The sequence below is a fragment of the Ornithorhynchus anatinus genome, chromosome 1, assembly GCF_004115215.2.
Source record: "Ornithorhynchus anatinus isolate Pmale09 chromosome 1, mOrnAna1.pri.v4, whole genome shotgun sequence".
In the NCBI taxonomy this organism is placed as follows: Eukaryota; Metazoa; Chordata; class Mammalia; order Monotremata; family Ornithorhynchidae; genus Ornithorhynchus; species Ornithorhynchus anatinus.
Genome location: NC_041728.1, coordinates 11,383,288 through 11,411,025, shown reverse-complemented (window position 1 = coordinate 11,411,025; position 27,738 = coordinate 11,383,288). Strand labels below are relative to the sequence as shown.

The window sequence follows — 27,738 nt, the reverse complement described above, 5'->3', positions numbered from 1 at the left end:
GTCATAAGATTATAGATGATCCATCTAACATAGCTAAGTTTACCCTCTAACCACCCATTCCTGTTATCCATCTTTTATCCATGGATAACTTTTATCCATCTCTTCTTGAATGTGCTGATATTTCTACTCACAAAACTTCCCATCTTTATATGTACAACACTCCATATGCTTACCACCCACCGTGTGAAGAACTGTTTCTCTTCATTTTGGTGTTTTTTTCCCCCTCTCTTCAGTTAACCATCCTCAAGTTTCAATGGGTTGCCTCTCAAACTGGTGTTTGAGATTTGGGGAATAAGAATTCTGTGTTTACCTGATCACCCCTATAGGCAAACTTTAACATTCAGATAAGACCCCTGCATTGCATTCATCTTTCCAGACAATAAGATCCTAATCGTTTCAGTTTATTCTTCTAAAGAAGTTCCCTATTTTCCTGAGCATCCAGGTTGCTGCTGTTCTTTATGCCTTTCTCCAACTCTATTTTGTCATTCTTAAGATGTGGCAACTGGAACTGCAAACAGTATTCCTGGGGCCAGTATCAAAATATTACCTGAGAAATCTACACAACAACAATTCACTTAGAAATCCCAGAAGTGCAATCCGGATGTGCTGGAGGCACTTATGTGCTCCATCAGATTTGAGAACTTCTTTTCTCTTTATAGCATCTTCCACTTACTTCTCAGAGTAAATCAGTTCTCCACAAAGTGTAAAAACATTCAATTTAAGCCAGAAACAAAAGAAATAAAAATCAACATTTTTTGTGGTGATAGATCAGAATCCCGAACATTGATGGCATTATAAATGGGAAGGCACAGTTTCCCTAAGATGGTGTTGAGGGAAGAATCTCAGAAAATTCATTGCACCTGGAAATGTAACCCTCAAGATACTTACCCCACTCCAGCCCTTACATACATATGCTTATACTCTCCCTATCAGTAATTCATTTTGATGTCAGTCCTGCATCAAGAACTTGAGCACCTCATGGTCAGGGATAGAGTCTACAACTCTACCTAGTACAGTGCTTGTCATAAACAGTAAGTGTTTAATAAATGCTTTTGATGGATTGAACAGATGTAGGTCCCTCTTTTTCACTCAGGAGTGGAAACCCATTTCATAATTCTAGAGCACAGTTTTACTCAAATGACCACCAGCAGAAAAAAAAATGCAACACAACTTTAAAACATCTAGAGATACTTTCAAATCACCTCCAGTTTTCCCAGATGGTGAAACCTAGCAAGGATAAAAACAAAAACTCCTCACCATTGGCTTCATGAGACTCCCCACTTTCCTATTTGTTCTCTTCATCTGTCATTCTCCAACTCACAGTCTTTCGTTCATTCAATTCATTCAATCATATTTATTGAGAGCTTACTGTGTTCAGAGCACTGTACTAGGCATTTGGGAGGGTACAATATAACAGTAAACAGACACATTCTCTGCTCACAATGAGCTTACAGTCTTGAGTGGGGGACAGTCATTAATATAAATTACAGATATGTACATAAGTGCTGTAGGGCTGGGGATGGAGGGATGAATAAAGGAGTACGTCAGAGTGATGGTAGAAGGGAGTGGAGAAGAGGAAAGGAGGGCTTAGTCAGGGAAGGCCTCTTGGCCTTGCATTCAATAAGGCTTTGAAGGGGAGAAGGCTTTGCTCTTTCCAAGCCAGTCTTCTAGCTCTTCCTTGACTCTTCCACCTCCATCCCCTCACTCACATTATTCCTTGGCTTGGAACTCCCTGCTTTCCCACATCAGACAGACCATAGCAATTCCCACATCTATCCTTTTTTCAAAACCCCACTTGGCACCAAATGAAAACACTCAAATTTGACTTTCAGGTTCTGCACATCTTGCCCCACTTAGGGTTATGCTGTCTTCACCGACTATACCCCCTCACTTCTCCCAGCCAATCTTTTAGCTCTACCTCGTTCTCAGCTTTCCACCTCCATCCCCATGCTGCTCTGCAATTTTTAGAACTCCTCTACTCCCCATATTAAAACAGGCCACAACTCTCTCCACATTTCCCCTAATATCCTAGAAACACAGAAAACCATGTAGGTAGACTCTTGCTCTGGCCAGGAAGGGCATTATAAAACCAGGTAGGTAGACTATTGCTCTGGCCATGAAGGGCATTATTGCAGTCTTAATCTGCATTCCACAGGTCAGACAGCATTGAAAGGAAGGATAAAATGCCCACCATTATCTTCAAGTGGAATAACGGTTTTAAATTCCACCCCTTATTTTGACTAACTGATGCCTGAGGTGATCAAATGACCCTTGGTAAATTAAAGGAGCTTCCTGCTCAAGAGCTGTCACTTTTCATTGGCATAATTAATGAAACCAGTCTTGGAAACAGGAGATTCCCACTTTTGTCTCTTCACCTCCCAAATCTGCCTGGAAGCAGAGGGTTTGGGGGGAAAGGCAAGTTTAGCAGGATGGGAGAGTTACACTATGATAGATGTAAGTTCTTCATATTATGGTATTCGTTAAGCACTCGCTATGTGCCAAACCCTGTTCTAAGCACTGAGGTCAGTTAGTCAATTATACTTCTTGAGTGCTTATTATGCAACCGATATATTCCCTGCCCACAACGAGTTTACTACAGTCTAAAGGGTAGCTACAAATTAATCAGGTTGGACACAGTCCTTGTCCCACATGGGGCTCGCAATCTAAGAACAAAGGTGTAGGATTCAATCCCCGTTTTACAGTTGAGGAATTGGAGGCACAGGGAAGTAAAGTGACTTACCCAAGGTCGCACAGCAGACAAGTGCTGGAGTCAGGATTAGAACTCAGGCCCTCTGACTCCCAGGCTTAATAATGTTGGTATTTGTTAAGCGCTTACTATGTGCAGAGCACTGTTCTAAGTGCTGGGGTAGACACAGGGGAATCAGGTTGTCCCACGTGGGGCTCACAGTCTTAATCCCCATTTTACAGATGAGGGAACTGAGGCACAGAGAAGTTAAGTGACTTGCCCACAGTCACACAGCTGACAAGTGGCAGGTCCAGGATTCGAACCCATGACCTCTAACTCCAAAGCCCATGCTCTTTCCACTGAGCCACGCTGCTTCTCCAAGGCTTCTGCTCTTCCCAGTAGATCATGCTACTTACCCAAGGGTCCACGGGTGGACTATGGCTCAGTCGTTTCAAGATAATGGTTCTCATGTAGACTGTTTCAGACGTGGGACACTGGTAAGACTGGTAAGCTTTGGGTAAGACTGAATAAAACCACAGTTGGTTTCTGAAGTGACCTGTTGTAATAGGTCCAGTGTTTCTTAAAACTATCCCTTTTGATAGTTGCTTTGAATCTGTAGTATTTACTGGGCCTCTATTGTGTGTAAATCAATTGGGAGAATGCAATACAATTAGTAGACATGATCAGTGCCCTTAAAAGGCTTCAAATCTTTTGCTGGAGATGGACAGTAAACTAAATTTCAGATGGAAGGAACCGAAAGAGTATCTAAGATATGTACATCTGTGTATACTTAAGTGTCTAGGTGGTGCTGAAGAGGCAGAGAGGGGGATACATACTGGGAAATTTTAAATTCACTGGGGAAGGTCTCATGGAGATGTGATTCCAGAACAGCATTCTTTATGATTGTTTTGCACTGTTCTTTCTCTTGTTTTCCTTGTTGAATTTCCAGTTTTAAAATAATGTTCTTCCTCTTTGTCCCTATTTGTGAAAAGTCATGTTGTAATCTAGAACTAAACTCCTGTGGGCAGAGAAAATGTCTACCACCTCTGTTGTATTGTATTCTCCCAAGTGCTTAGTACAGTTCATTCATTCATTCGTATTTATTGAGCACTTACTGTGTGCAGAACACTGTACTAAGCAGTTGGAGTGTACAATTTGGCAACAGATAGAGATAATCTCTGCCCAACAACGGGCTCACAGTCTAAAAGGGGGAGACAGACAGCAAAACAAGTAGTCAGGCATCAATATCATCAAAATAGATAAACAGAATCACAGATTTATGCACAGTGCTCTGCACAGAGTAAGCTCTCAATAAATATCACTGCTTAGTTGGATATAGTTAGATCTAAGACCATCATTTCACTTATTTACCTAAAAAAATTACATTTAGTTAGCTGGATGTTCTTTGGGTTCCAAGAGGACATGACTGTTGATGAAAATGTAATCTCTGAGTGTTTGGCGCCTGACAAGACCGATAAGATTGATATGGGCAGGCTCTGTGATGATAATGGCATATCAATTGCCAAAGCTTCTTAGGTTCTGTAATGCAACAGACGAAAACTTCTTTAAACGATTGCTTAAGAGTTTGTGGGTAATATATGTTTCTGTTATATCTCTCTCCTCTGAATACAAGCACCGGAGAAACAGAGGAACCTCTACTGAAGTAAAGAAGGTTATTTACTAGATGGAATAAAAGTCTTCTGTGGAGCTGCTCTTTCCTCCTAGCTCATTTCCCGTTTGGCAGTTAGAGAACTATTTCTCATATGTGGGCTGTAGCGTTTTCTCCATTAAAGGCTCAATAGTCTTTCCTTGCCATCTCTAATTATGTTTTATTAGATCCTTAAATATATTTGTTTGCCACAGGGCCTTATAATTATCCTTTGCTAAGATTTATGTGTTAAACTAAAAGGGTTAGAGAAATGAACCCTGCAATCTATCCAAATTGTCTGTCCGAGCTATGCATCCTTAAAGGGGTGTCTGCCCAGGGCAAATGGGTATCTTGGAGATCATTTTTCTGAAGAAATCTTTGAGTTTTGACCCTGACTCTGCATGTCTCATGAAACGGTCCATCACTCTTGCCATCTTCAAAACCCTCCCTCGGGGGAGGGGGTAGGAAAGAGGGGGAAGAGGGAGAGGAAAAGAAAACCACAACTCCTCCCAGAGGCCTTCTTTATACCTTCATTTCTCCTATCTGTCCTCCCCTCGTGTCAATATGTACTTGGCTTTGCTCCCCTAAAGCACTGTGATATTTGCTCCAGCCTCACAGCACTTAAATACATAACCTTAAATTATATTTCCCCTATCTGTCATTTTAATGTCTGTCTCCCCTGTACACTGTAAGCTCCTTGTGGGCAGGGATTGCAACAAACAAGGACTTTCCCAGCTGCTTATTACCGTGCTCTCGACACAGTAAGTGCTCAATACAATCACAATAATCACACTTCCCCCCTTCAAAGCCCTACTGAAGGCTCACCTCCTCCAAGAGGCCTGCCCAGATTAAGAATACAGTCAGTGTGAAATAGACCTTTATCGATCAGTGGTGTTCATTCATTCAATCGTATTTATTGAGCGCTTACTGTGTGCAGAGCACTGTACTAAACGCTTGGAAAGTACAGTTCAGCAATAAAGACAATCCCTGCCCACAACAGGCTTACAGTCTAGAAGAGGGGAGACAGACATCAAAACAAGTAAACAGGCATCAATATTAATAAATAGAATTATAGGTATAAGCACACCAAAACAAGTAAACAGGCATTAATATAAATAGAATTTTAGATATGTACATATATGTGTGTGTATATATATATATATGTGTGTGTGTGTGTGTGCGCTATGGGGCAAGGGCGGTAGAGTAAAAGGAACGAGTCAGAGTGATGGGGAGGGGGAACTGAGGAAAGGGGGGGCTTAATGATGGCATTTGTTGAGCTCTTACTATGTGCAAAGCACTGTTGTAAGCGCTGGGGGGATACAAGGTGATCAGGTTGTCCCACGTGGGGCCCCCAGTCTTGATCCCCATTTTACAGATGAGGTAACTGAGGCACAGAGAAGTGAAGTGACTTGCCCAAAGTCACACAGCTGACAAGCAGCAGAGCCGGGATTAGAACCCATGACCTCTGACTCCCAAGCCCATGTTCTTTCCACTGAGCCACGCTGCTCCCCTGAGAGAAATGCACTCAGATGTAAAGAAATAAACATGCATATCTATAACTGAACTTGTCACATTCACCCCCAAATTCATTCCTTCACTTAACTTTCCTCTCACAGATGAAAACATCAACATCCTCCCTGTCTCTCCAGTCTACATCCTTAGCATTACCTTCGACACCGCTCTTTCAAATCTCACATCCAGTCTAGAGCTAAATCTTGTGGGTTCTCATTTGACTACACTTCAGGGGCGGCCCCTCCCGCTCCCTCCAAAGTGCCACCATGCTGGTAGAAGCACTTGTCGTCTAGCTTGCCTCTGCTAGAGAAATAGCCGTCAGCCTCTCTCTTCTGTAGTCCATTCTTCACTTTGCTGCCTGGGTCATCTTCCAAATGTGCAAAATGTCAATCGGCAAACATCTCTGCACTTTTCAAAAATCTCAAATCGTCCCTTCCCCTCTGCATCAAGCAGATTTTCCTGACCGTTTGCTTCAAGATACTAAACCAGCTTTATTTTAAAAACTGGCATTTGTTAAAGACTACGTGCCAGGCACTATACTAAGCACGTGAGTAGATACAAATCTAATCTGGTTGGACACAGTCCATGTCCCACATGGGGCTCACAGTTTTAATCCCCATTTGACAGATGAGAGTCGAGGCACAGAAAAGGTAAGTGACTTGCCCAAAGTTATACAGCAGACAAGTGGCAGAGCCAGGATAAGAACCCAGATCCTTCTGACTCCCAGGATCGTGCTTTATCCACTAGGCAATGTTGCTTCTCTCCCTCCAATTTACCCTCTCTCCTCCCACTATACCCCACTCATCTTCTCCATTCCTCTCAACCTAACCTTCTCCCAATTCTGACCTTTTGTTCACATCTCTTCTGCAGCCTGGAAATTCCTCTCCCTCATATCCAACAGAAACAGCTATTCCCATCTTCGGAAAGGAGGCAGTTCTACACCGGAGTTGTCAAAAAATACCATTAAAGGGTCAAGATTTCTGTTTCTTTCCGGATCACATGCATCTCTGCTGAAGAGTAATTTGCCCCTGTTTCAGATCATTTTCATGGGCAAGAGAGTTGACAACAGGCTTGAAAAGCTTTGCTGTTCACCTTTCATCCAAAGTGCCCAAAATGTCTGTTGCTTCTAGGGACAAGAGACATTTTAGCCAATATATTTTACCAGTGTCCACTATGTAAACCAACCCAAGCTTAATCCTTTCCTGGTGATATCAACACTCAGCCGTAAAGAGAAATGAAGCTTTGGCTTAATTTACTTTACGGTGTTTTTTTTTAATGGGATTTGTTAAGTGCTTACACTGCGGCAGACCCTGTACTAAGTGCTGGGGTAGACACAAGTTAATCAGGTTGGGCACAGTCCCTGTCCCACACAGAATTCTCAGTTTTAATCCACATTTGGCAGGTGAGGTAAATGAAATGACTTGCCCAAGGTCACACAGTAGACAAGTGGCAGAGCCAGAATTAGAATGCAGGTCCTGATGACTCCCAGGCCTGTGATCTATCCATTAGGCCAGGCTGCTTCTCAGATAGTTAATGGTTCTCAGATCTTTTAGTTTCAAGCATGGCCACACAAATATTTGTTGGCTGTCTGATCCTCACTGAGAGGTCATGATTGAAAACTATGAGAAGAAAAAACAGAGGAAGCCAAATATCCACCTGAGCGATAAGTTCTGGATCCAACTCAGTTTAAACAAATGAACAGATACAATTTCAGCTATTTACAGGTGTGGCTATTTAGCATTAGCTCAATCCTTAAGTAGAGTTGAGTCACTCTCTCTTCATGATAAAGAATCTGTCAAATGGAAGGATAAGCTTTCATCGCTAGTCACTTTTGGCATTTCTCACCACTTATGAATTTCCCTTTGCTCAACTTAATTGCAAATGGTTGGCTGTGAAAGATTATGAGGACAGAGACCTTGTCTAGTTCCAACCTGTGTATTCTCTCTCAGGGCTAGTACAGTGCTCTGGGAAAGAGTATCATTAAAAGAATATCTCCAAGAGGTCTTTCACAAATATACCCTCTTTTCTTCTTCTCCCACTCCCTTCTGTCACCTCTGCACTTAGACTGGCACTTCACTCACCCTTCCTTCAGCCCCACAGCACTTAGGTACATGTCTGTAATTAATATTAATGCCCATATCCCCCTTTAGACTGTAAGCTAGTTATGAGCAGGGGACATCTACCAATTCATAGTATACTCTCCCAGGTGCTTAATACAGTGCTTTGCACACAGTAAGCATTCAATACAATTCACTGCTCTGCACAGTATAATGAAGAATAATTGTATTTCTTAAGCATTTACTGTGTCCTAAGCACTATACTAATAACTGGTTATAATCATACTAATAATTATAATTATTTGGTATTTATTAAGCACTTAATATGTGCCAAACTTTATGCTTTGTGGCAGAGTCGACACAATTCAATCGGATCAAACACAGCCCAACAGGACTCAGTCTAAGAAGGAAGATGATCTATTTCATCTCCCATTTTAGGGAGAAAATTTCACAGAGAAATTAAATTATTTGCCCACAGTCACCCAGCAGGCAAGTGGTAGAGGCAGGATTAGAACTCGGGTCTCCTGACTGCCAGTCTCTTGATTCCCAGTCCTGTACTCTTTCCATTATGCCACTAACCCTGTTTCTGTGCTGTGTAAGACAAGATTCCCACCTGATATCTACATAGCTAAACTGGCACTTCAGCAACTTGGACTATGATAAACTACTATTTTGATCCTTTCATGCATGAGTTATGCCTTTTATTGGAAAGGAGAAGATAGTGTGAAGAGCTTTTTTTTTTAATTTTTTTTTAATTTTTCTTTTTTTAATTTTTTTTATTTTAAAGCACAGTCCTAAGTGCTGGGGTACAGATAAATCAGATTGGACACAGTCCCTGTCCTTCATGGGGCTCATAGTCTAAGTAGGAGGGAGGCCAGGTACTGAATCTCCATTTTATAGATGAGAAAACAGGCACAGAGAAGGAACAGGCAAGCAAATGGCAGAGCTGAGCTGTTTGGTACATTTGCTGAGCAGAAGTAGACCTTTGCTAGCTAGCATTTCTATTCCATGTGATCTGATTACTTTCTCCCAAGTTTAGTACACACTTACACCAAGAAATTGCCCATGATCTTCAGCTGGATAGAAGTATGAGTTTATACTGAGCTTCATAGTATTTTTCATCCTCTAATTTTTCATTTGTCATTGGGGCATAAGCACTACTGATGTCACAAAGCATTTTTTCTCTCAAGGTCAGCAAGGATTATCATCTGGTCACTTACACCCCTGGGCAGGCTTTGGAAAGGCAGAGACTAAGACCTCTGTGACTGCTTCCAAGAGGGAAGTCCTCTCTAGAGGACACATCTAGCATCTGTCTCCATGAGCTGTCCAGTCTAGTTTCCTTTCAGTGCTTTGATGCCAAACCAAACAGTAATCACAAATATCTTTACTATTATTGTCTAAGGTCTGCAATAGATCCTAGATAATCAGGTTGGGCATAGTCTCTGTCTCACCTGGGGTTCCCCAGCTAAGAAGTAGGGAGAGCAGATAAAGAGGAAACTAAGGCCCAGAGAAGTTAAGTGACTTGCCCTAAGTCACACAGAAGGCCAGTGGCAGAGCTGAAACTTGACCCTTTGGTCTCCCGATTCCCCACCCGATGCTTTTACCACTGACCCAAACTGCCCAATTCGTGAACAATGAGCGCTATCCTTTGTGAACATCTTAACTTGGCATCCTGATGTTCCATAACAGAATATTTTCTGAATTTATTAATTTTCTATTTGAGCATAACTTCAGAGATGGCAAAACAGCTAGTAAATACAGTGGATAAAAAAAAATCCAAACCTCTGAGACTAACCATCAGATTCTTGGAGAAAAAAATGAACTTGGCAAGTTGCTTGATGATATCACACAGTAACCACAGTGGAACAAGGAACTCCAGAAACAGGTACCAAGTTTTCAAATGACAGAGGAGGCCCAGAGAATTTGTTCAAAGTTCCACAGTGTGGAAGCAGCAGGGGCTAGTGGATAAAGCACAGGCCTGTCAGTCAGAAGGAACTGGGTTCTAATCCCAGGTCTTCCACTTATCTGGCATGTGACCTTGGGCAAGTCACTTCACTTCTGTGGGCCTCAGTTACCTCATCTGTAGAATGAGGATTAAGACTGTGAATCCCATATGGGACATGAACTGTGTCCAACCTGATTAGCTTGTTTAGCTGATTAGCTAAAACCCCAAGTTTCAGAATAGTGTCTGGCACACAGTAAGCACTTCATACCACAAAAAAGTCAGTGCCAGCTCTGGAAGCCAGCCAACTTGTTTCCAATCTGCTATGACACATACACACACCTTTTTTCTCCCTTCTACTCTTTTCACATTCTATTCAGCCCCTAGGAGAAAAGTATTTGATGTGATTAAGTCAGAAATTATGTCTGCAAAAAAAATTATATAAACCCTGCACATATGGATTTAAGCATTCATTCATTTGCCACTGAGGGTGGTCACAATAACATTAAACTACTAAAAGCAAATATTTAGCACCACATAATAGCAACCAAATCATTCCCTTCATAAATTGGAATTACACAGAGAAGTGTAAATAGCTTTAAGAAGCTTATTGAATGAATACCATGGTAATCTGAAGTAAATGTGAGAGAATTGTGATTTTAACTGGTTAGAATTTCATTACGAAGCGAAAGTTGCTATTGCATAATGCTTCTAGTGCATACACAGAAAAGCCAAGAGAATAAAATCTATTTTCATCTCGTTACTGAAAATTTAAGGCAGAGCCACTCCTACATCCAAGTGATAAACTGCTTTAGAGGTGATGAAAAGAGGCTGGAGAGAGAGTTTTAAACCTTAATCACTTTTTTCCTTGGTAATTTGAAGCTTTCTCGGCTGCGCATTCCAGTATGCAGCCTTCCAGATTGATCCCACACGGAATCCCTTCCAAAGGCAAGTCAGAGCCCTGATCCTGCAACATGTAAAATCCAAAAGCTGCAAAACAACTCCATAAAGGTGAAGTCTGATCCTTGTCACCACTAAGAAAGAGCTGAGGTGCACTTGAAAGTGCTTTCCTTTTTTTTTTTTCTACTGAATTTATCAACTCAGAGTCACTATAACATTTATCAAAGCACTGCAGGCTTACAGGCAGCTACACTTGAGTAGAGGCTGTGGGCCTGATTCCAGTGATCTGACTCTGTAAAGCTTCTCAAAGAATAGTGGAATAGTCCATAGATTTTTCCACAATGTGAGCATTCACTGTGCTTCTATCGCCACTTAAGTCGATCAATGGTATCTACTGAGCGCTTACTATACGCAGAACACTGTACTAAGCACTTGTGAGAGTACAACACAGCAAAACTGGCATATACATTCCCCATAAAGAGCTTATTTCACATTTTCAATACTTAGATCACTACATACTATATAAATATTTATATTTATTAAGTGTTTATTATGTACCAAGCATTGAGCTAAGCACTGGGACAGATGCAAGATAATTAGAACAGACACAGGTGTTTTATTCCCAATTTACAGATGACAGAGTGGTGAAGTGTCTTACACAATATTACTCTGTACTCTAAGTGCTTAGTACAATGCTCTGCACACAGTAAGTGCTCAATAAATATCACTGACTGCTCGCTGCATCCTTCATAGGCTATGGACATTTAGGAGTTTAACCCAGTCTTCCCCCAATCTTTCCAAAACTGAGTTCAGTGTGAGAAGACCTCAAAAGGTTTACTAAGTTTGGCTATTCAATTTAGCACCTTTGTGTAATAAGTGGTCAGATCTCCAAGGAGGTTGGAGTTATAGTTATTTTTCAATGCATCAATTTCAATTTTCTTGAAGGATTTACTTTCTCCCCTCTCTGGAGAGTCTGAAATTTCTTAGTAAACTTGCCTTATTATTATCAAATGCCGGGGTCATTTTCGATTCATGGATTCTATGGATATATTTTCTCCAGAGAGTCCTATCTTCTGCCATAATCCATAACCTTGATAATGTTGTTCTGTCTGTGTAGTTTCCATCCAACTAGCTGTTGGTCTGTCTCTGTCACATTTTCCCTGGACTTTTCCTAGCATTAGTATCTTCTCCAGAATTAGTCCTCCTGATGATGTATTCAAAATATGGTCATCTAAATCGAGTCATTTCGACTTCTAAAGAACACCTTGATTTAATTTGCTCTAAAACCCATTTGTTTGCTTATCAGGCATTCGCAAAAGCCGTCTTTTGAAATGCTGTCAGAGAATCGATGTTCCTCCTACCCTGGTTTTTCACCATCCAGCTTTCAGATCCATATATTGTCACTGGAAACAAAATTGACAATTTGCATTTTTGTAGCAATTTTTACATCAGCATGTTTCTTGAGTTTTTCCAGGCTCTTCATAGCAAATCTCCCTAACAATCTTCAGCATATTTCTTGACTACTAGTTCCTTTATTATTATCGATCCCAGAAGAGAAAAATTGTCAACTATTTCAATCTTCTCTCCAGCTGCTATAAATGTGTTAAACCTTCCAGTTGTCATGATCTTTGTTTTCTTGACATTCAAATGCAGGCCCAGGCCCATCTTTTTGCTCTGCTCCTAAACTTTTAAGAATAAGCCCTTCAAATCTTTTTCATTTTCTGCTAGTAGGGTAGCATCATCAGCATAACGAAGCTTGTTTATAATCCTTCCTCCAATCTTTACTCCCCCATGAGTCTTCATGTATTCATTCTTCTACTCCAAAGATTTAGCTTTTATGAAGTTTTGGTTTGAAGCTGGAGTCTGCTGCCCTAGAGTAAACATGGCTGCATAGGTAATGTGGTGATAATGGTAATATTTGTTAAGCACTTACTCTACCTAAACAGTTTGCACAGTGCCTGGCAAAGTTACAGGGTAATTACATTGGTTGCTTTCCCACAAAAGGTTTGCGGTTTAAGAGGAAAGGGAGAAAATATATTGAATACCCATTTTACAGATGAGGAAATTGAGGCACCGGGATGTTAAGTGACTTCCCAAGGTCACACAGAATCAATCACTAGCATGTACTGAGCACTATGTTCAGAGCACTGTATTAAGTGCTTGGGAGAGAACAACAGAATAAGTTCTACATACATTCCCTGTTCATAACTGGCATACAGTCTAGAGGGGGACAGACATTAATATGAGCAAATGATTTATAATCTATAATTTAAATATATGGACATAAGTGCTGAGGGGTAGGGGGTGAGGTAAATGTCAAATATCCAAAGATCACAGATCCAAGTGCAGAGATGACACAGAAGGGAGAGCGAGCCAGGGAAAAGACGGCTCAATCAGGAAAGGCCGCTTGGAGGAGATGTGACCTTAATAGTGTTTTGAAGGTGGAAAGAGTGGAGTACTGGCATACATGGAGGGGGAGGGAGTTCCAGGTCTGAGGGAGAACACGGGAAAGGGGATGGCAGTGACACAGAAGAGATCGGAGCACAGTGAGTAAGCTGGCACTAGAGGAGCAGAGTGTGCGGGCAGAGGCGTAATAGAAGGTCAGTGAGGTGAGGTAGGATGGGGCTGACAGTGTTTTAAAGCTAATGGTAAAGAGTTTCTGTTTAATATGGAGGTTGGCGTGCAGCCATTGGAGGTTCATGAGGAATGGGGAGACAATGTTTTTGTTGATAAATGACCCATCCAGCAGAGTGAAATATGTATTGTAGTGGGGAAAGGCAGAAGGTTAGCAAGGAGGTAGATGCAGTAGTTAAAGCAGGATAGGGCCGGATAAGTACTTGGGATCAGCATGGTAGGAGTTTGGTTGGAGAAGAAAGAGTGGATTTTAGCAATGTCGTGAAGGTAGAACTGACAATTTGGTGACAGACTGAATACATAAGCTTGGTGTGGGCAGGAACTGTCTTTCTCTATTGCTGAATTTTACTTTCCAAGCACTTAGTACAGCGTTCTGCACACAGCAAGCACTCAATAAATATGGCAATTGAATAAGAGATGAGTTAAGGACAACACCAAGGCTACGAGCTTATACAGTGCTCTGCATATAGTAAGCGCTTGATAAGTTAACTGAATGAATAGGGAGGATAGGGGTATCGTCTACAGTGATGGGAAAGACACAGGGAGGACAGTGTAGGGGTGGGAAAATAAGGAATTCAGTTTTGGACATGTCTAATTTGAGGTGTGAGCACGACATCCAGATAGATATGTCCTGAAAGTAGGAGGAAATGTGAGATTGCAGGTAAGGGGAGGTTAGGACTGGAGATGAAGATGTGGGAATCATCGGCACAGAGATGGTAATTGAAGTCAAGGGAGCAAATGAGATCTCCATGGGAGTGGGTGTAGATGGAGAATAGAAGGGTGTCCTAGAACTGAGCCTTGAGAAACCCCTAATACCACAGCCAGCAAAAGACAAAAAGTAGTTGTCAGCTAGGAAGAGAACCAAGAGAGGACAGTATCAGTGAATCCAAGGTTGGATAAAGTTTGAAGGAGAAGGGGGAGGTCTGTAGTGTCAAAGGCAGCTGGGAGTCTAGAAGTATTAGGATGAGGTAGAGACCATCAGATTTGGCGAGGTCATTGGTTACCTTAGGGGGCTGTTTCTGGGGAGTGAACAGGGGCAGATGCCAGATTGGAGGGGATCTAGGAGAGAAATGGAAGCTAGGAAGTGGAGACAATGGGTGTAAACAAATCCCTCAAGTGTGGAAATAAATTGTAGGAGGGAGGTGGAGCGATAACTGGAGGGAACCGTGGGGTCAAGGGAGGGTTTTGTTTAGGATAGAGGATACATAAGCAGTTTTGAAAGCAGTGGGGAAGTCGTTAGTTGAAAATGGCAGTCAAGGAGGGAAAAAGGGAGGGAGCGATTGTTTAAAAAAGAAAAAAAAAAGGTATGAAGGTATGGATTCAGAAGCACAGGTGGAGGGGGTAGATTTAGAGAGGAGCAGGGGAGATTTTATGGAGATCACACCTGATGGTTTCAATTTTGTTAATGAAGAACGTGGCCAGGTCAAAGAGGTGGCGGCAGGAGGTTTGAAGAGGGAGTTAAGTGTCTGGAACAGCTGGTGAGGGCAGTGGGTATGGGAGAGAATTAGGAAAAAAGTATTGTTGTCTGGCAGTGGAGAAGGCTGAGTTGAAGCCGATAAGAATGAATTTCAGGTGGGCAAGTGATGGAGCCAGAAATTGCGGCTACGGTAGCCATTGTTGTGGTTATGGGTATGCCTTAGACTCACAAGGTGCCTGAAGTTGTGCTCCTCTAGCCAGAGCTCCTTCATGATTTGCTTTTATTCTGTGTGTGGTATTCGTCCTTGTCCTTTAAGCTATCTTAATTTTGTTTCATTGTTCCTGATGTTTGCCCCTAGACCCCTCCCTCACTTATATTCACAGACTGTGAGCCTCTCAAAGGACAGGGTCCATGTCTATTCCCACATGTAAATTTTTTCCCCCCACACATAGTACAGTGTTCTGCATGCAGTAAGCATTTGATGCTCCTACAACTATTGGCCAGTGGAATTTATTGAGCACTCATGTGTAAACCGCTATACTAAGCGCTTGGGAGAGTACCAGAGAATTGGTAGACACATTCCCTATGTCCAATGAGCTGCTATTACCACCACCATCCCAAGAATCCTGACTCCCAAGGTAAAGCTATGTCTAAAGGTTGCTATGGTGCAGCCATTTGCTAACCGCAGAAACATTTCTAAAGTGATACCCTCTAAGCACATGCTGAGACAAAACACAAGCCACAATAAAATCGGAAGTTTCTGAAATCTAAAGCATTCTTCAAAATCCAATATTTACCCCCAAATCAGTTTAAGAATCAACTGGAAAAATGTATATCCTGCATGTCTAATATGAGGTACTATCAAATTCTGTCAAATAACCAAGTGAGGAGCTGCAACCCTGGTGCATTTTGGAGTGTTTCAGAGCTCTGTCTCCTTCATATTGCAACACAAGGCACTGTGGTAAGGGGCTGAGCCCAAGACTTGCTTTTGAGGTCCCTCAGACTTTTCCAAGAGCTTTGGGTTGGGACTCGGGAGCCAACACTTCGCAGAGAGAATTCAGTCAATCATATTTATTGAGCGCTTATTGTATGCAAAGCACTGTACTAAGCGCTTGGCAGAGTACAATATAACAACAGACACATTTCCTGCCCACAATGAGCTTGTCTGGAGGATGAATGCTGAAGTTACTTATTTTCAGGGTAAAATACTCAACCCTAAACAAATTTAGCATGTCATCCTCAAGTAATTCTTGTCACCTTTCTAAATTTAAAATGTGTAATGGGTCATCATCAAGCCTACTACTCAGCTTTAAAGAGTTGAGTTTTTTGTCATTTTTAAGAAATTGAATTGAATATTCCTTTCCTTCAGTGTATTGCGAGCCCTAAAGGGCCAGGAACCATCTCTGAATCAGCTGCCCTTCCTCCCGGCACTTGATCCTGTTTCCTGCACATTGTTTTTGCTAGAACATTTAGTAAACACTTTCAGAAAAGTAGGAGGTAAAAACTTCTCATTACACATGTGGAAGGATGCCATTTTTATAAGGTTGACTAGGTCTCATGCATTCAGTTGTATTTATTGAGTGCTTACTGTGTGCAAAGCACCGTACTAAGCGCTTGGGAGAGTACAGTATTACAACAGACACTCCTGCCCACAAGCAGCTCACAGGGCAGAAGGGGAGACAGACATTAATATAAATAGATAAATAAATTAATTACAGATATATACAGATGGGACAAGAGTGCTGTGGGGATGGGAAGGAGGATGAATGAAGGAGTCAGTAAGGGGCACAGAAGGGAGTGGGAGAAGGAGGAGAGGAGGGTTTCTTCAGGGAAGGCTTCTTGGCTTCAATAAGGCTTTGAAATGGGGGAGAACAATTAATCTGATATGAGGAGGCAGGAAGTTCCAGGCTAGAGGTAGGATGTGGGCGAGATGTCGGAGGCCAGACAGGCGAGATCAAGGTACAGTGAGGAGGTTAGCATTAGAGGAATGAAGTGTGTGGGGTGAGTTGTAGTAGAAGAGTAGTGAGGTAAGGTAGGAGTGGCCGAGGTGATTAAGTGCTTTAAAGCCAATGGTGAGGAGTTTTTGTTTGCTACGGAGGTGGATGGGCGACAATTGGAGTTTGAGGAGTGGGGAAACATGGTCTGAACATTTTTGAAGGAAAATGATTCAGACAGCAGAATGGAAAATGGAACTAGAGTGGGGAGACGCAGGAGGCAGGGAGGTTAGCAAGGAGGCTGATAAAATCATCAAGGCTGGATAGGATAAGTGCTTGCACTGAGAAGGAAGAATTACAATTTGCAACTTCCCAGGGCTTTTCCATGTGACAAAAACGGTTAGCTATTGTCACCAATCTACACAGTAATTAAAAGAATGATTGGCCATGATACAGTACTTGCTCTGCTGCTGTATGGAAAGCTGAATAGGCAAGCTGTTAAACTTCAAACACAGCCATATCAAATTAGAAATGATCAAGGATTGATTGCAATCTTGATACTATTCATTCAAATTGTAATCAGCACTAGGAAAATAACTTGAAAATTGTGAAATCATAAATTTATCTTTATGAATTCAAAGCATTGTGGCCTTCCTGGATAGAGCACAGGTCTGGGAATCAGAAGGAACTAACTGGGTTGGAGGTCATGGATTCTAATCCTGGCTCCGCCACTTGTCTGCTGTGTAACGTTGGGCAAGTTACTTCACTTCTCTGTGCCTCAGTTACCTCATCTGTAAAATGGGGATTGAGACTGTGAGCCCCATGAGGGACAGAGACTGTGTCCAACCTTGTAACTACCCTAGCGCTTAGAACAGTGCTTGGCACGTATTAAGCACTTTAATAATAATTATGGTATTTTTGTCTGCTGCATGACTTTGGGGAAGTCACTTCACGCCCCTGTGCCTCAGTTATCTCATCTGCAAATTGGGATTAAGACTGTGAGCCTCATGTGGGACATGGACTGTGTCCAACCCGATTAGCTTGTAGCTACCCCAGCATTTAGTTCAGTGTTTAGCACATGAAAAATGCTTAAATACAATAAAAAATATTGTTTAAGATGCAATAATTCATAGGTATAAGGTGCCTACTGGGCAGAGCATCGTACTGATAATTTGGCAGAGTATTATAGAATTAGTTCCTTCAATTTAATCCCCTTTTGTAGCTCTGATGGCGAGAAAGTGGTGATGATGGGTGGGGGTGGGGGGAAGAATTTGTCCCAACAAAAACATTTTTTCCCCCAATCAACCAGACTATTAATGCCCTTAAAACCTATATTTTGCACAAGTATTTTCCAGCGGGTTTGCATCGATCACTTCCAAGAACCACAAAGATAGGGGCTTAATCAGAGAAGGACTATGAGCTATAAATTCAACCTCACAGTAGTACTGATGCCAAATCTAATTGCTCACATTAAAGACTAAACTTTCAGGTGCATCTTTGAGAGTTGCCCTTCCCACACAAGAGCCTGCTTAATCATGCAACCTAACTAAATATCTTATTTCTACTTAGAACAAAGTTATTTCATTTGTGTCCCAAGAGCGCAGGGACACTTCTGATGCATCAAGAAAATGATTCAATGAAAACATTACAGGTAAACTAGAAATGCACATCAGATTACTTCAGAGAGTCCCCTCGTCTGATTGCTGCCAGAGGTTATACAGACTAACTTTCATTCTCCTGGGCCTACTTTGCTGGCTTTACTCTTCTGCATTCAATTATTCATTTACATTTCAAAGATAAAAGAAAAAGCACACCAAAATAATCAGTTACCCATACTACCCATATATTGCCCACAGATATAATCACTCAAATACAATACTTCATAAATAATATATGTTCTAGCTCTGCTTTTCATTGTGGGCTATCCATCAATGGCATTTGAGTGCTTACAGTGTGCAGACGACAGTACTAGTCAGTCAGTCGTATTTACTGAGTGCTTTCTGTGTTCGAGCACTGTACTAAGAACTTGGTAAAGTACAATGTACCCGTATAACAGACACATTCCCTGCCCTCAACGAGTTTACAGTCAGGGACCATGCAAACATGTACAGTGAGGGACCAACTCTCACAAGCACTTAGTATAAGGCTCTGCACACTATCAACACAAATACTGAGAGGCATATTTAAAAAAAAGATTACACAGCTTTACAGTTACATCATCTCTTTTCCTGTTAGGGCGTGAGCAATTCAAGCAACATTCATTTTACCCTTTTCTTGTTGAAGCTACTTAAATATCACTGCTACTTCACATTAGAATTAATTCTCCAATCCACCTTTGACCCACTCAGAATACAAATCGGGATAGTATCCTTTAAAAAAAAACCACCACCCAAACTTTCTGATATTCCTAAGCGCTTCTTAGATTGATTTATATGTATCCACAGAGTAGCAATCATGTCTTTTGTGTGGCATTTCAACCTGCCCTAATATATCCCTAAGCTCCATTTAGATGTGTGACATTTGATTTCTTTTGTATCAAGACGACTGCCACTTCAGGATTTAATGAATATATTTTACAAATGCTAATGTTTAAATTAAATGAAAGTGCCTTTTGGCAAGTCTTTTCATTGGCTGTCACAAAAATTGCCTGCTTGAAGGGGCTTTTAAAAAATGATTTGGCATCTGATGATTCATTCTGCTGCTCAGGACAATTTATCCTGTGGTCATTTGCTCTATTGAGAATGGTTCCACCAAGAGGTTGAGAAGTCCGGTTAGTCTTAGATCAGAAAATGGTCTGTCCCAGTCTTACTCAACCCTATCTGGTTTATGCATCGCAAACACAGAGGGTTGTCTTGCTGTGGAAGTACTAGAAAACTAAGCACAACTATATGTGGGTCCACAAATCAGCAGTTCACTTTACCTCAGAAGCATTATCAAGGGCAGCTATTGCACCACTTAAAAGGATAATTGCTGTTGTTGAATAAGTGCAAACATTCTTAATTCCTCAGTTTCATGTCCCTTATGGCTCTCATCATAACCTTGAATTGCTTGAATTTTCACTATTTCCTTTTTTTGTAAAGATTACACTACAAAAACTTAAAGCCATTTAAACATCCACTATCTAGACATTTACCAGATGTAAACAACTTTATTTTTTCAATTTTCATTTTAGATTTATAGACGATTATATGCACTGCACCTCTATCAAATCAGCTTTTCTAATTAAAAATATCCCAATACCAGGCATATACTAGATGAGAAGCAGCATGTCCTAGTGGAAAGAGACAATGACTTGCCCAGGGTCACACAGCAGACAAGTGGCAGAGCCAGGATTACAGCCCATGTCCTTCTTATTCCTAGGCCTTTGTTTTATCCACTAGGCCTTACTGCTTCACATGCTTTCATTCATTCAATCACATTTACTGAGTGCTCACTGTATGCAAAGCACTCTACTAAGCACTTGGGAGATTACAGTACAACAACAGACACATTCCCTGTCCACAACAAGCTCACAGTTTAGAAGGGGAGATAGACATTAATATACATAAATAAATAAGTTTCAGATATGTACGTATGTACTGTAGGGCTGGGAGGGAGGATGAATGAAGAGAGCAAGTCAGGGCAAGGCAGAAGGGAGTGGGAGAAGAGGCGAGGAGGGCTTAGGGAAGGCTTCTTGAAGGAGATGTGCCTTCAATAAGGCTTTGAAGTGGGGGAGAGCAATTATCTGTTTGATATGAGGAGGGAGGGTGCTCCAGGCCAGAGACAGGATGTGGGTGAGAGGTTGGCGGTGAGATAAACGAGATCAAAGTACAGTGAGAAGGTTAGCATTAGAGAAACGAAGTGCGCGGGCTGGGTTGTATTAGGAGAGTAGTGAGGTGAGGTATCTAAGGTTTCTGCTCACTCCACCTAAGGCTCCAGCGGGAACATGACTGGCTGGGTCAGGAGCCTGTGAGTGGTGCTACACAAACTCTTAACTCAATAATCAGTTTCAGTACACAGTCTCTTGGCCTCAAAGTCTTCCCGACTAGGTTGAATCCTACTGGTCATTTATAAAGGGAGACTCCATTGGGATAGTCATTTAAAAGTTATCAATATCCTACTAACTTCTTTGGCATGTCTAACCTCACCTTGCTGAAGCCTGAATTCCTCTTAGTTTCATATCTGTTTCAAACTCCAACCCTCTCACTACTCTCTCCTTAATACATCTTGTTTTGCATGTGGCATCTTCCTCAGTAGTAGTAGAAAAGTATCTGTTGAGCATCCACTGGAGGAAATGCACTGTACTACATGCGAAGTATAAAGAGAAGCCCAAAACCACAGCGCTTTCCTTTCTTGCTAAATTATTTCAGTGTCTTTTCCTTGGTACCAGTCAGGATTAAACATCCCTGTCTCCATGTGTCTGGTTGATTAAGTGACCAATGCCTTTGTCTTGAAAAACTAAGATTTGCTTGAAACTAAGCATCTCTCTAATTCATACTTGGTCCATCACGCTTACTTTCCATGTTGACAGTTCATCCAATCGTTTCCTGCATATACATTCTAGAACAATAATTTGCAGATGGATTCAGCTGAGATGGCAAAGCAATTTAGAGGCGGAAAATTAGCAAAATTAGGTGTCTCATTTGTCTTTTTTCCCCCCAAGCATGCCCAGCTGTTAGCTTGAGAACGTTTATCATGGCTGCCTGTGTTGTTCGATCGGGGCTCAGACCATGAACTCCAAATGGGACAGGGACTGCATCCAACCAGATTATCTTGCAACTACCCCAGTGCATAGCCCTTAGTAAATGCTTAATATATTATAGCCTCCACCAAGTCACTCACAAAACACCTCCTTCTTCCCAGGAAGAGAAATCAAGGCATTTCTATGGAGTGCTTTTCCCTGGTTCAGGAGTGAAGCCTGTCTCTTCAAGATGCAGTCACGTGGGAACATACAGTTTAACTTCATCACCCATCTCAACCAAAGGCATTCAGGAAGCTGACTGGAAGGAGAAAGCTGGCACCCTCAGAGAGTTGGGTTTGGTCCTAGCCAAGAGGCTAGACTCAAAATGGTAGCAAGTCTGTCAGGCTCAGAGACTTTGATGGTTATTCAGCTGAACACAAACAGGGCTGGTTTCCAAAGATTTGAGAGGGACACGGAGACCAAATGTCACACAGGAAAACTCATGAGAAGATCAATACCAAGAATGATTGGTGTTTCTGGGTGTCTGAGGACAAGAGAATCCCTATCTAGATACCATGTGAAGAACTCAACCTGACACATGGTTTGGGCCATGGAGGTATCTGTAAATACTATGGATTTTATAGGAATGGAAGTCTGGTCTAGCTGCATCGAGAGAAAAGGTCAAAGTCAACAGCAAAGATGTTTGTCTCCTTTGCTCCCGCCCACTGAAAAAACTGGCAATAAGTAAGAATCCGACTAGAGTGTGTATTTGAAGTCAATCAATGGTATCTGAGTGCTTATATGTGCTGAGTGCTTTACTAAGCATTTGGTGTTCCCTGTCCATAACGTTGATGGGAAATTCCAGCCTCTCAGACTGAGAACAAATCCTATTTAGATTATTTTTTTTAAATAAACATCTTAACTAGGTGTCAACTAGTGAAACGGGACTGGTTGAACTGTACATTTAGCACAAGTCTAAACCAGTTTAATTCAGAGGACAATTAAAAAAAAAAGTTTTGGTTTGAAATCAATTTAAACTTTTTCCCCCAATCTCAGTAAAAGCAATTCCTTTTGGTAATTCTCATAGGATTAGTCACAAAGCATTACTCTTCCTTTCCTTAATGTAGTCAATTTCCACCCCACAGCAATTGGCTAATCACCTGTACTCTCTGGAGTATTTTCCTAAAGTTCTAGTCACTTGGCAATTCTTTGCTTCTCCAGCTCAAGAAATTAAACGTTGATTGAAAACCCATGAACTCTTACTCATAAGAAACTTGAAATTCCTTATTGGAAAATTTAAAGAAAGCTCACCTATTTTCAGTTTCTTCTTGTACCTGAGAACTTATATACTAGCACTGCACAGAATCTCAGGCCTGCAATGCTAGAAAGCAGAGTTCTGTACAGAATGGGAATTTTTTGAAATACTCCTTGGGTAAATTCATGGGCAGAGCCTCAATCATTTCCCACTAACCTTAAGAGGCAGCACTCCTTTATTCCAGCTTTCTAGAATAATTTTCTTTACATATCTCCCCTCTCCTCAAAAGCCTCCCATGGTTGCCCTCATCTCCACACCCAACAAAAATTCCTAATCACTGGCTTTAAGGCATTCAATCAGTTGTGCCTCACCCCCTCCCACACACTCAACTTCACTCCTCTGACACCATCCTATTCTCTTTTATTCCTTCTTTCAATTTTGACCCCTTGCTCACACCCTCCCTCCCCATTCATATCCAACAGACCACTGTTCTCCCCATCTCCAAAGCCATTTTACAATCTCATCTACTCCAGGAAGTCTCCCTGACTGATTTCTCACCTCCCTTCTGAATCATCTATGCACTAAAGTCCTTACCCCGTAACACACCGATGCTCACCCCACCCCAATCACATTTATAGGGTGCTTATCGTGTGCAAAGCACCATACCAAATGTTTGGGAGAGTACAGTGTAACAGAGTTGGCAGAGTTCCATAATCTAATCCCATTATGAGTTTACAGTCGGGGGGGGGGGGGGGGGGAGACAGAAATTGATATAACAGATATATGCATTAGTGTGGTAGGGCTGAGGGAGAAATGAATAAAGGGTGCACATCAAGCACAATAGTGACATAGAAGGGAGTGGGAGAAGATATCAGGTTTTAGTAGGAAAAGACCTCTTGGAGGAGATGTACCTTTAATAAGGCTTTGAATAGGGATCACCTGTCAGATATGAAGAGGGAAGGTGTTCCAAGCCAGATATACGACATGGGTAGAGGGACAGTAGCAAGATAGAGGTACAATGTACAGGTTGGCATTAGAAGAGTCCTTCTGAGCATCTCCTTATATCCTGTTGCTTCCCCTATTTATAACTTATTCTCTCTCCCCCTCTAGATTGTAAGCTCCTTGAGATCAGAGATCACGTCTACCTACTCTGCTGTAATCTTCCAAATGCACAGAGTAAGTACTCAAATACCACTGATTGACTCCCCCGCAACATCACCATCAGATTCCCCAAAAAACCCATCAAAAAATACTTCAGACACCCTACTAATTGTCAGCCTACAGGTGATGAGTAGGAAGCATGATTTTACAGGAGGAGAGGCAAAAAAAAAAAAAAAAAAGATTCTAACCTCTGCCAACTCCAGAACTGCCTGCCAACAGTTGTGTGAAATGAGCCACGTGACCCTGTTTGAAACATATGTAACACATCTGCTCTGCCTATTGGCAAGGATCCCAGATAGACCCAGGCCGGGCCAGGCCAGACCAGAGCAGAAGCAGCAGATGGAGACAGCGGCCATTACAGCAAGGAGCATGAGAGGGGTTGTGTTTCTGTGACTCCTGGAAAATAACCTGTCAACAGACTGCCACTCCCTCCCCCTGCCTCCATGACTGCCTTGGCCTGAATCTGGAAGTCTCCTTCCGGTTGGCACAGCCAGTGAAATAGGCGGCAGAAACCCTAGCCTAGGTTAGAGCAATCTATGAAGATGTCAGCAGGGAGTTGGCAGGCTGCCCTGCTCAGGAGCCGCTGCTCCATAATGCCTGCCTCCCTTGGGTCACTGACTAGACTCCCAACATACTTTCCCTCCAGCCCTGCCAAAGTGGGCCACTAAGACGTGTACTTGTACAACCAACCTACTCACTGAGTCTCATTCTCGTCCTCCCACCTGCCATCCTGTTCCTCTTCCTCATTTCTTCCTGCCTGGAACTCCCACCCCATCACAGCCAGCAGGCCACAGCTCTCTCCACCTTCAAAGCCCTTCTCAAATCATGTCACCTCCAGGAGGTCTTCCCCGCTTACTCATCCTCTCACCCTCTGCCCCTCCCATTGCCATTTCAGTATTTCCATGTCATATAAGCACTCGGCCTCCCAGCTCCGTAATACTTATGTACATATCTTTAAGCTCTTCTTTCCCACGTCTGTAGTGTATTTCAGTGTCAGTACACCTGCTAGATTATAAAAGCTATGGATTATAAGAGATAGGGTCTACTGATGCTATAGTACTCTCTAAGGTGCTTAGTATAGTGATGGGCATTCAGTAGGCTCTCAATCAATTCCTACTAGATTGACTGAACCTAGCCGGCAAGTGATGGCAGAGATTGCAGCAGTTACCCTAGCAACAACTTGCAGGTCTCCAGAACTATAGCAAATCTTTGAAACTATGTTAGTCAAGTTGGCCAGGTGCTAGTATGGAAAATTCTTGCCTGTACTTTATTTGCTATTGTTTTAATGAGATGTTCAACCCCTCGATTCTATTTATTGCTATTGTTCTTGTCTGTCCGTCTCTCCCGATTAGACCGTAAGCCCGTCAAAGGGCAGGGACTGTATCTGTTACCGATTTGTACATTCCAAGTGCTTAGTACAGTGCTCTGCACATAGTTGGCGCTCAATAAATACTATTGAATGAATACTTAGCAAAGGGCTTCACTCCTAGCAGCCTCTATCCTTGGCACGCAACATGACCGACAGAGATTATGGAGTGTGAGTCCCACTGGGCTAATTACTCTCCCCTCAATTTAAAGCCTTATTGAGGGCACATCTCCTCTAAGAGGCCTTCCCTGACTGAGCCTCTCTTTCCTTCCCTTCCATTCTCCTCTATGACCGTGATTTGCTCCCTTTGTTCCTCTTTGCACCCCAGCCCCACAGCACTTATATACTTATCTGTAATTTGTTTATATTAATAATATTGATATTTAAGCGCTTACTATGTGCAGAGCACTGTTCTAAGCACTGGGGTAGATACAGGGTGATCAGGTTGTCCCACGTGAGGCTCACAGTTAATCCCCATTTTACAGATGAGGTAACTGAGGCCCAGAGAAGTGAAGTGACTTGCCCACAGTCACACAACTGACAAGTGGCAGAGCTGGGATTCGAACCCATGACCTCGGACTCCCACAGTGTCCATCTCCCCACTTTCACACTGTAAATTCATTGTGGGCAGGGCCTGTGTCTCTTTATTGTTGTATTGTGCTCTCCCAAGGGTTTAAGTACCATGCTCAGCACACAATAAGCGCTCAGTAAATATGACTGAATGAATAATCATGAGCATGATAACCAATTCCTTCATGTAGGTTCTCTGTCCTAAAGTCTTCCTGAGTGGAATAAGTATCTTCTCTTACAAAAGGAATTCTGGCCACTCTCATGACTAATCATCTTCACATTTAAAGTTTCCTATAGATTTGTCAAAATAATTTCAATTAATTGCAAATACAAGAAATCACTAGTTAATAAGCACTCATAGCTCATTTCTTTCTTCTTTACCAATACCCCCTTCCTGATTGCTACCCTTTTTATCCTTTACTCCTCCTCCCTGATCCCCTTTTCAATCCAAGTCCTTCCATCATAGCCTTGAATTTCCAACATGGCTACTCTTTTCCCTTTAGACTCCATTCCATTTACATAATGACTTCAGATGTGGAAATAAAATTCCGCCCAGTGAGCCATTGTATTCTTACCCCCTCTATCACGCGCTGCTAAGTTTTGACCTCTTCTTAAGGTGATGTCCAACTGGTACATCCCGGGATCCACTGAAGGAAGACCTGCATTACTAGTTCCAACAGCATTTAGCCTCTGAAAAGGAAACACACAACACATATCTATTTTAATCAATCCAGGAGCCTCAATGCTAAAACAGAACTATGGAAATTTATCTGGGGCTGCTGAGCATGGCTGGTATTCTATAGACCAGTGCATAAATGGGGCAAATCCTGGCCTAAAGCCCAGTGGATAAACACAGCAAGTTCTGATCTACAGTCCAGGGGATAAACATTGAAAATCCCAACCTCCTCATTTGAGAAATTCCCAAAGAGTAGATTTGAAATTTTCAAAGACCAGTCTCTGCCACTGTATCAGGAAGCACTAAATTGGCAGTTGTGTCAAAGAAAAATAAAAGAAATATAGCGTTTGGGGCATGAGTGGCCTGGATATGAGAACACACACCCAAAGTCAGTACTGAAAAATGAAGGGGGAAAAAAAAAAAAAAAAAAAAAATCAAGCTACCAGTAATGCTACCATAACATTAAATGGTCTTCACTGTGCCATTCTCACTCCAATCCCCCTGCTTCAATATTTCTTATACTGCCTGGTCTTCAGGAGGGACTGGCAGCCTATATAACAAGTGAAATAAAAATGTTTTACTACAGGAGGGGGCCTGCTGAATTATTTGATTGGTCAAATCATCTGTGAACCATCAGAACTACAGAGTATAGATATTCCCTTTTAATTCTAACACAGGAAAATACAACACAAGTTTGCTTGTATTTTTACAACATTTGTGGGCAGCAAATTTTCATTACAAGAAAATAATAAAATAACTGGAATACTGGTATCAAACAAGCTGCCGATGCTTATAAAACCTAGCAATCATCAGCAAATTCTTATTTCTTTTAAATGGAATTTTAAGCACTTTTGTCAACCACCATACTAAGCACTGTGGTAGATAGAAGTTAATCAGGTTAGAAACAATCCCTGTCCCACATAATGTTCACTGTCTAAATTCCCATTTTACAGATTAGGTAACTGAGACACAGAGAAGTTAAGTGCCCAAGATGCCAGAGCAGACAAGTGGTGGGTCCAAGGGTTAGAACCCAAGTCCTCTGACTCCCAGGCCCATGCTCTTTCCACAAGGCAATACTGCTTCTCTAGGCCATAATGCTTCTTAAATTATTCTAATCAAGCATTAGTATTTTCTGAGCACTTTCTCAACACTGTACTATGTGCTTGGATGATCAGAACAGCACAACTGTGCACATCTATTAATTATATATTATGAATCATGTACTTATATTAATGTCTGATTTCCCCCTCTAGGCTGTAAACTCTTTGTGGGTAGGGAACATGTCTACCAACTCTGTTGGACTGTACTTTAGCACAGTGC

General features: G+C 41.9%; 1 protein-coding gene across 9 annotated transcripts in view; it reads right to left on the bottom strand.

The window, feature by feature from the left end:
• MCTP1 (multiple C2 and transmembrane domain containing 1) overlaps positions 1–27,738 on the bottom strand; it is a 381,506-nt gene that overhangs the window by 233,641 nt on the left and 120,127 nt on the right. For 8 of the 9 annotated variants that reach the window (XM_029071442.2, XM_029071444.2, XM_039911172.1 and 5 more), the window contains one exon: positions 26,318–26,432. In XM_029071442.2, coding sequence (XP_028927275.1) covers positions 26,318–26,378 — 61 coding nt within the window. In that variant the 5' untranslated portion in view covers positions 26,379–26,432. Of the gene's footprint in view, positions 1–26,317; positions 26,433–27,738 lie in introns of those variants that run through there. The other variant, XM_029071445.2, reaches the window with a different exon arrangement.